The 10,075-nt window shown below is 36.4% G+C and overlaps 1 protein-coding gene across 1 annotated transcript; it reads left to right on the top strand.

Moving 5' to 3' along the window:
• Positions 1–6,764: 6,764 nt before the first annotated feature.
• Positions 6,765–7,427, top strand: LOC110876402. The gene has a single exon (XM_022124575.1). The coding sequence runs from the start codon at positions 6,765–6,767 to the stop codon at positions 7,425–7,427; it is 663 nt and encodes a 220-aa protein (XP_021980267.1).
• Positions 7,428–10,075: the final 2,648 nt, after the last annotated feature.

Here is a 10,075-nt window from a genome sequence, read left to right as displayed (position 1 = left end):
TGTGAAATTACTAAAATGCCCTTATAATTAAAAAAACTAATAAATTAAACATGCCCTTATATTAACCCACTTTCTCTCTCTAAACAAACCCACTTTCTCTCTCTACTGCATCTCTCTCTTTGTACAGCATCCACCACCACAACTCCTTCCACCACCACTCTTCCTCTCTTTCTACATTACACCGCCGCTGTGTAAACCAATCGAACTCTTTTACTCGTTTTTTTAGACCTTAAGATCGAATAGAGAGAGAAAGAGAGTTCTTCCTCTCCAAACAAAAACCCCCAACCGTTTTGCATCGGTACTGTTGAGCGATGAATCGAAGCGTGAAACACATGTGGTTGTGTCATTCGGTGAGAAGCAACGGTTTCTAGGTTCTTCAGGTGCTGCATTCGTCACTGCAAATCCAAAATCAACCGTTTCTCAGATCAAAAGGTTGTTCGGAAAATAGTACAATATTGTCTTTGGGTTGACCACTCTACAAATATTATGGATTCACTTGAGGAACGGCTAGTGCCGGACATATATACCTGTTTTGGTGTCATTTCTTGTTTCCTCTGTTAATCTAATCGCAAATTTCTATTTTGCTTGAAACGGATTTGGAATTTGATTTGTTGATGTTACCAAAGAAATCTGCAGAGGTTTATCTCTTTTTATGCGGTTTGCAATCTGCGATTTGGCATTCAACAGTCATTAAACCGATTCTGATTTTAGTGACGATTTTGCGCTTGGGTTTTACAGTTATTTAGGGTTTCAATTTTGGATTTGTTGTTAGTGGAGGTTTGGTTTGGTGAATCGGTGTAGGTGATGTTGAGATCGAAATCGCCATTGTTGGTGGAGTTAGGGTTGCAGGTTTGAAGGTGGAGTGAAGAGATAATTGCAGATAATTAGGTTCTGTTGTAGGTAGAATGAAGAAGATGAAGTGGGTGGGTCCCACATAAATCTCTAAGTATTTATCTCTTTTAACTTTTTAGCATTAATTTAACACTAAGGGTATTTTTGTAATTTTACATCCACTTAACACCAAAAACTAACCCACATCCGCGCCAGGGACTATCCGGGAAAGAAAATTGAAAAGTTGGGGACTATAGAGGTAATTTTAGAAAGTTAGGGACTAAAGGTGAAAAAAGGTCAAACCACAGGGACTATCCAGGCATTTAACTCATACCATAATAAACATATAAGTTTCAAACTTTAACTGTGAAATAATCAATATACACAATTAACTAAAACATTCAAGTAAAATTTGTAAAAAAATCATAAAAAGCGAGACCTATAACGAGTTGAAATCTAGTTTTTCTACCTATTTGAGGGGCGGGAAAGGGGCAGCCGAAGGTGGAGACAATGGAGGAGGACGGAGAGGCGGTTGAGATGGTCCGTCCGCAACTCTTAGCAACTTGACATTTGGGGTTACTCGTAAGCTGTTTAACGAGAGGGTGGGGGGTTTAACGACCATGGGGTTAAGGCGGTTTAAACTAGTGGGTTGAGCTAGTATAAATATGGACTTATTTAGATGGGTTTAGATTGTGTTTGCTAGTTAAACATGGGTTTGCTTGGTTAGCTTGCTTTTATTAGATGGGGTTAACAGTTTGGAATCGTTGAATTGCGTGTCCCTTTCAAAAAATTAGATTCATTTATTATTGGTATTATTGTTACAAAAAAAAAAAAAAAAAAAAAAAAATTGCGTGTCCCTTTCAAAAAACCTAACGTGTCACTCGTTTTGGGTAGCATGTATTATACTAAAAAAAAGTTCATGGTTGTGACTCCCTTCAAGACACTTTTGTAACAACTATGACAACTTCACGAGCAAATAATTCTTTAAGAAACTAAGGTTTATTACCTGTTTTGAAGAAGAAGAAAAAAAGTGTTTTTAGAGATATAAATACCATGTCCGTTGTAACACAAAATCGTCCAAATCAGTCATCTCAAATTGGTCATCAGTATAACTTTGTGGTTGTTTTATAGTTAAGGACCGAATTACAATTCAACTAATAAAACTTACTGTGTCAAGTATCAAAAGATCGATCTCACGCATCCACATATATATATATATACATACTAGGTTAGAACCCCGTGTATTACACGGGTTGAATAAATGTAATTTTATATATTAAATAATAAAAAGTTATATCTTTATAAACCTCGTATATTGTACGGGTTAAATGAATGTAATTTTACATATTAAATAATAAAAAAGTTATATCTTTAAAATCCATGTGTATTACACAGATTAAATAAATGTAATTTTGTATACTAAATACTAAAACATCGTATCTTTAAAAAACCTGTGTATAATCGGGTTGAATAAATATACCAAATAATAAAAAAAATTACATCCTTAAAAACCTTATATATTACACGTGTTGAGTAGATCTAAAAACTATGTGTATTACACATATTAATTAAATGTAATTTTGTATATTAAATACTAAAAACGTTGTATCTTTAAAAAATCTGTGATAGTCGGGTTGAAAAATCTACCAAATAATAAAAAAATTTATATCTTTAAAAACCTCGTGTATTACACATGTTGAATAAATCTAATTTTACGTAGCAAATGATAAAAAGTTATATCTTTAAAAACTTCGTGTATTACACGGGTTATATAAATGTAACTTTGTATAGTAAATAATAAAAAAAGTTATATTTTTAAAAACTCGCGTTTTACACGAGTTGAATATTTATCATTTTGTATATCAAATAATAAAAAAATTTATATATTTAATAAATTACGATAACATTTAATATTAATTTATTATTTATATATTTTATATAAGATAAGTAGGAAAGAGAGGTATTTTAAAAAAAGTATACTAAATTAACAATTTAGATTTGAGGATAATATTTTATTAAAGTATGATAAGATTTAATATTAATTATCTTTATTTATTTAGTTAATATAAGATAAGTATATATTTGAGGATACCTTCAATGAATGACACGTGTCCAAAAATTGGTTTCTTTTATTATAGTAGATAGATATACAAATACGCATATCATATTAACCTTTAACTGGAGTTTCCACTTAGAGTTCATCAAATCACATCCCACATTTTGTTAGGTATAAAGTGGCGCAGCGGAACCAACACACATACACACGATATAAAACATGCATGTATAAAGTGGCGCAACGGAACCAACACACGTACACACCTACATACGATATAAAACACGCATAGCAGAAAATAAACACAACACAAGAATTTTACGTGGTTCGGACTTAGTGGGAAACCTACGTCCACGGGCCGCAACTAGGTATTTTTCATTAACTACAAACCAAAGATTACAATTGCATAAATAAATATATAGAGATCTAATTAGAGTTTCTAACTTGATAAAATATAGAGATCTAATTAGAGTTTCTAACTTAATAAACAAGAAAACTAAATGGGCCCTTAACTTAATAAAAATGGCCCCCGTTAATCTTCTAGTCCAACAAGGCCTTCACAAACCCAACACATTTAACCCTTAATAGTAGTTTCCACTTGCATTTTGTCACTTCAGTATTAAAAAAGTCACTTTGTTGTATATAGTTACATTAGATTAAATGATAAAAAAAAAGATATTTAGGATTATGTTACATTTTAATATGATTATATTTTTCATGTTGTTGTATTAAAATTTTGATCATTACAGAAATGAAGTTTTATGTAAACAAAGACTTGATGCAAGTATTCAACTAATTGGGTTGTAACTTGTCAGATTATATATTTACATGGCCTGAGACCTGAGAAGTGAGAACAGAGAAGACCCGTCACATAGATGGGCCTGAAAAATGCTTCCCAATTTTGGGCCATAGTAGAAAGGAGAAAACCCGTCAGATAGATGGGCCAGGAAAAGGCCTAGTAGAAAGTGTGTTCACTAAAATATATTATGGATGCGTCATTAATCCATTGGATTAATCTACACAAGAAGAGGCACAAGCCCCTACCTGTGTAGTCGAGAATGGATTAATGACGCATCCACAACATATTTTAATGCACACACTTTTAATCAGCTTTCAAGTTTCTCAAGCTTCTCTTATTCTGTCGGTTCAGTTTCAAATCATAAATCATGAAACCATCTAAATCAGTCATCGATTTGATTTTATGGTTGGGTTCTTTAACTTTCGGCCAGTCAATATCAAAATTTTCAAAGCGTAAGGAACGGTATGGTTTACGGTGTATACCCAAAACTGGTCATATAAAACCTGACCGGACCGTAAGTTTTGATAACATATTTTAGCTTTATTATACGGTTTATATTACACATGTATGAATATATATATTTTTTATATTAGGTTTAATTAAAATAAAACTATGATTATACCATACTTATAAGTTACCTATCTTCTTTCTTTTTGTTAATTGTGATTATGTAGGTGGTGAAAAAACTCATTTGTTCAAATATTATTCCAAGTAAGATAACATATCTTAGCTTTATTATACGGTTTATATTACATATGTATGAATATATATATTTTTATATTAGGTTTAATTAAAATAAAACTATGATTACACATTTACACCATACTTATAAGTTACCTATCTTCTTTCTTTTTGTTAATTGTGATTATGTAGGTGGTGAAAAAAACTCATTTGTTCAAATATTATTCCAAGTAAACAATATAATGAGTTATAAGATTAAAGTTAAGAGATTCTAAAAACTTATTAGTTTTTGTTCCCAAATAATATTTCATTTGACTTTTTATTAGTTCAAACTGTTTTCATATTTTATGCCAATTTTTTTTTACAAAAGTCCGGTAAGCTGAAACCGTGAAACCAAACTAGAAACAAACTGTTAGTAACGTTTCGGTTTGGATTGGTTTTAATTTTAAATGATTCGATTTCGGTTTTCGATTACCAAAAATCGTTACTAATGGTGTGGCTCACGGTTTGATCCAAAAAAACCGTCCAAACTGGACCATGAACACCCCTAGGCATAGGTGCACAGAAAAACCGGTTTAGGAGATGAAACAAGCACACTGATCTGAATCGGTTCCTGTTTCAAACCGATACCCCCCAAACTGGTATTTTTTTTCAACTTGTAGGTTCCATACCAGTACCCCTCTCTTGCGTCAAAACACGAACCGAACCAGTTTCTCTAAGAACCACTCACAAAATGACGTGGAAGAAAGCCGGCCAATACACACACACATAAAAAACGCATACACTAACACACATTGTAAGGCCCCGAAACCCGGAAACCCAACTCGTTGGTAATACGAACACACATAGTTTTATACTAAAATGTCACCAATACGCAACAGAATAATTAAAAAAATTACGAACAAAACGTCAAAGTACTAATACAACCAAAGGGTACTATTTTGTCCAAAACACGGAAAATACCAAAACATTGTCGGGTAATTGCTATCAATACCAATGAGCCACCAGCATTCAAACCTTTTCTTACCTGAAATACATGCTAAAAACGTCAACAGTGCTGTGTGAGTTCTATAATAATTAATTCGGGATTTTGTCCCAAATGGTGTAAAACAAGTGTTCCAACATCCAACACCAGTAAATCGTCACCAACATTAGAACATCATTAAACTTCATTAAATAAACATTAAACTTTGTTGGAATTCATCGTTAAAATAAATAATGCCCAAAAGGGCTTCGTCACTTGCAATTTCCTATCGTCAGGGCCGTCACCCGCATAATTACCCCAAGGGTTTCGTCTCCCGCATCATAGTTTATCGTGTCACAAAGACAACGACAAACGAAAGTATCACAATTACACAACAATCTAAAAAAATATTTACACACGTAGGCACATGAAATATACACATAAATATATGTAAGCCTACCATCTTTAGCCATTAAAACAATTAAGCATGTACTTCAGCCCACTACAATTAAAAACATAAAAAGATAGGTGATAGAACTCACCTTAATAAAGTGCGCAGACTAGTAAAGCTAATGAAACGAGAGAATGCGTGAATCCTATGATGCCTTTAAAAACCTACACATTTACAAATCGCATTAGTTAACGGACCTACTCGTTCCATACCTAATTACGTCAACGCCCTTACACAAGTTATGGACCCATAAGCCTTTTATATGCATAACACCCCACATCTAATTCACCTCACAAATCGTGACCTCCATGCATCACCACTTACCACGCATTCACAAATAAGAAGAAAATCAATGTAAGAAGAAAAAGAAGATAAATGTATAACGATAGAACATTAAATAGTTTATAACTCCTTACATTAATTATTATATGTAATTAATTAGTCAATTTCATTTTATCCTACAAATATAAAATTTTATCAAGCATATATTCTACACATTATCGAATTTTACACTACACATGTCGAAATTTATCCTACACACCTCATATTTTATTCTACACTCTAATTTTTTTAAATGTGTATTTTGAAAATAAGTAATAAATTAAATTTAATGTAGTTAGCTATTAAAGAGAAAGACTATAATGATCTACGTAAGTTTACCAATATACCCTTACAATAACATTAAATACAAATATTAGATGAAGCAAAATGAAACATTTTTATTGGTTGATATTTCTTTTTATCTTCTTACAAAAAATTTCTTCTCATTTGAACTTCTTCACTATATAATATCGTCCTTATGTATTGGAGAGTTTAAATGAGAAAATAAGTAATGTCATAAATGAAAGAGGTTGATTCAACTTGATAATTTTCATTGATTGATGTCTGGCTTGCTGTCGAGAGTGAGTTCAATGATAATAAAAATACTAGAGCAATTTTTTTCGGTCAAGAGTTTGCTAATTTATCCCTCGAGAATTTCTCCAACATGGCCGATTATTGCCAACATGCCAAGCATCTAGCCGAACAACTTAAGAGCGTTAGGTCTCCAGTTGACGACCGGATATTAGTTATCAAGATTCCCACTGGTCTAATCGAACAGTATGACAGTATATCCACAGTCCTTCAAAACCGTGATCCCCTACCAGACTTCAATGAGGTTCGTTCCCGCCTCAACATGGAAAAACAAAAGAAGAAGAGACAGGTCACCCGGGATTCACAAGCCGCCGCCACAGCCCTCGCCACCACCACATCCACCCCGTCGCCAAACACCTCCCAACAGCCCTCCTATTACCCGCCGTCCAACCGGGGACGTGGTCGTACCCGAGGTGGGCGTGGCCACGGCCGCGGCTGTTCCTTCTTTGGACATGGCAGCAATCGATACCCCAATCAGCAACAGAACCCGGCCAACTCCTACATTGTATTCCCGAGTAATTGGACTGCTTCCCAGTGGGCCAGTCTTCTCAACACTAACAACTCGGCCCAACCCCCCTGTCCATACCCGTCAAGACCCAACACCCAATCCTCTCAAGGCATATTGGGCCCACGACCTGATCAGGCTCATCACACAGGCTACTCACCTACCGACATCGAACAGGCGCTTTATTCTTTGGAACTCAACCAGCCGGACCATGGATTGATGGATACATGAGCTACTTCTCACTCTGCTAATGAGCAAGGTATATACTCCCTGTCTAATTTTAATAAGTGTACTAATAAAAATATTGTCGTTGGTAATGGCATGACTATCCCTGTTTTGGCACAAGGCAACCAGGTCTTACCACCTCCCTACCCACCACTTAAACTTAACAATGTCCTGTTTGCCCCAAACATAATCAAAAATCTTATTTCAGTCCGTCACCTTACCACCGATAACTTAGTTTCTGTTGAATTTGATCCTTTTGGTTTTCTTGTGAATGATCTCAAAACTCAGGCTCCTATCCTACGATGCAATAGCACAGGCGATCTTTATCCTTTGACAACACCTCTCCCCCTCCAACCTACCCAACCATCTGTTTTTGCTGCCGTGTCTCAAGATCGCTGGCATCAATGTTTAGGTCATCCTGGCGATAACTTGTTACAGTCTTTGAAACTATCTTCTTTTGTTGATTTTGGAAAATTCAATAAAACGCTTTGTCAATCTTGCATTTTTTGGTAAAAGTGTTAAATTGTCGTTCTATGATTATGTTGATTGTACCCGTTCAGCTTTTGACATTGTTCACAGTGACTTATGGACATCACCCGTGCTTAGTACGAGTGGTCACAAATATTACATCCTATTTTTGGATGATTTTACTAATTTCTTGTAGACCTTTCTCATAGCCATAAAGTCCTAAGTGTTTCACACATTTACCACACTCCATAATTTAATTCACACCCAATTTGAACGCAAAATCAAACAATTTCAATGTGACAATGGCAAAGAATATGCAAACCAAAATTTCTACAATTTTTGTAATCATAATGGCATGCAATTCCATTTTTCTTGTCCTTACACCTCTTCACAAAATGGTAAAACGGAACGCAAAATCCGCACCATCAACAACATGGTGCGTACCCTGCTTGCCCAAGCCTCCATCCCCCCTAACATGTGGCATCATGCACTTGAACCGCCACCTATCTCCTAAACATTTTACCAAGCAAAACTCACCACTTTAAATCTCCCACCACCTTACTTTACATCTGCACTCCTGAATACGAACATCTTCGTGTTTTTGGGTGCCTGTGTTACCTTCTCACCCCTTCTACAACCATCCACAAACTTGACTACCGGTCACGCCCATGCGTTTTTCTTGGATATCCTTCGAACCATCGTGGTTACAAGTGTCTTGATCTTACCTCTCATCAACTGAATATTTCCAGACACGTACACTTTGAAGAATCCATTTTCCCATACACCATACAATCACCAACTAAACCCCCTCCAACGATTTTCTAAACCCGACCATTAACCCATTAGTGTGGGATTACTTATACAATTCCCACAATTCCCAAACTACTAACACACCCCTGTCTTGACTACTTCAAACCCACCCGCCACACCTACCGGCCCAATACACACAGCCCAAACTTCCAACCATTCTCTTGCCCAATCCCTCAATTCATATCGCTCCTCGGCCCACCCCATACCCACATCTCTAGCCCAAACCACATCTCCCCCACCAAAAACCTCCTACACCGGTCCCAACCCAGCTGTTCATATACCCACTCCGCCTACAACACCCCCTCCTCCCACCACTCGAACCATACACACTCGCTCTATGAGCGGTATTGTCAAACCCAAACAAATTTTTAATCTACACGCTTCAACTATCGTCCCCATTCCCAAGAGTCCACGGGTTGCCTTGTCCTCTCCAGAGTGGCATAATGCCATGTCCAATGAATTTAGTGCACTTATTAAAAACAAGACCTGGGAACTTATACCCAGGACACCTGACATGAACATTATATGTAGCGTGTGGTTATTTAAACATAAATTCTGGTCTGACGGAAGTTTGGAGCATTACAAAGCTCGTTTGGTTTGTGATGGTCGTAAGCAGCAGACAGGCATTGACTGTGGCGAAACTTTTAGCCCTGTTGTTAAATCGTCCATTATTCGCCTGGTACTTTCTCTTGCATTGTCCAAGTCTTGGCAGATTCACCAGTTGGACGTTACTAACGCATTCTTGCATGGCAATTTTGAAGAAACAGTTTATGTGCATCAGCCCATGGGGTTTCGCCACAGAGACTTTCCTGATCATGTTTGTCTTCTAAGGAAGTCCTTATAAGGTCTAAAACAGGCTCCCCGAGCCTGGTACCAGCGGTTTACTGATTCTGTTACTCTACAGGGGTTTCGCCAAAGCAAGTCTGACAACTTTCTATTTATTTATCGTCATGGTCCAGACATTGCTTATCTTCTCATCTATGTAGACGACATTATTCTCACCACGTCCATCGAGGCACTTCGTAAATGGTTGCTACACACGCTGTCCGGTGAATTTGCTATGAAAGATTTGGGGCCACTTTCTTATTTCTTGGGTATCCAGGTGACCGGGGAAGGTGATAATGTGTTCTTATCGCAGCAGGCGTATGTTAAAGACATCATTCATTGGGCATCTATGGACTCCTGCAAACCGGTCACTACACCAGTTGATACGCAGTCCAAGTTATCTGCTGACTCAGGGCCTCTACATGATGATCTGTCTACCTATCGTAGTCTTGCTGGCGCTTTACAGTATCTCACTTTTACTCGACCAGACATCTCTTGTCACACCCCCAAATTACCACCTAGGGCGTGTCCCTGATGGAGGTGTAACGATT

This window comes from Helianthus annuus, chromosome 9 (assembly GCF_002127325.2).
Source record: "Helianthus annuus cultivar XRQ/B chromosome 9, HanXRQr2.0-SUNRISE, whole genome shotgun sequence".
In the NCBI taxonomy this organism is placed as follows: domain Eukaryota; kingdom Viridiplantae; phylum Streptophyta; class Magnoliopsida; order Asterales; family Asteraceae; genus Helianthus; species Helianthus annuus.
The sequence above is the reverse complement of the archived record's forward strand: the minus strand, read 5'-3'. Positions and strand labels throughout refer to the sequence as shown.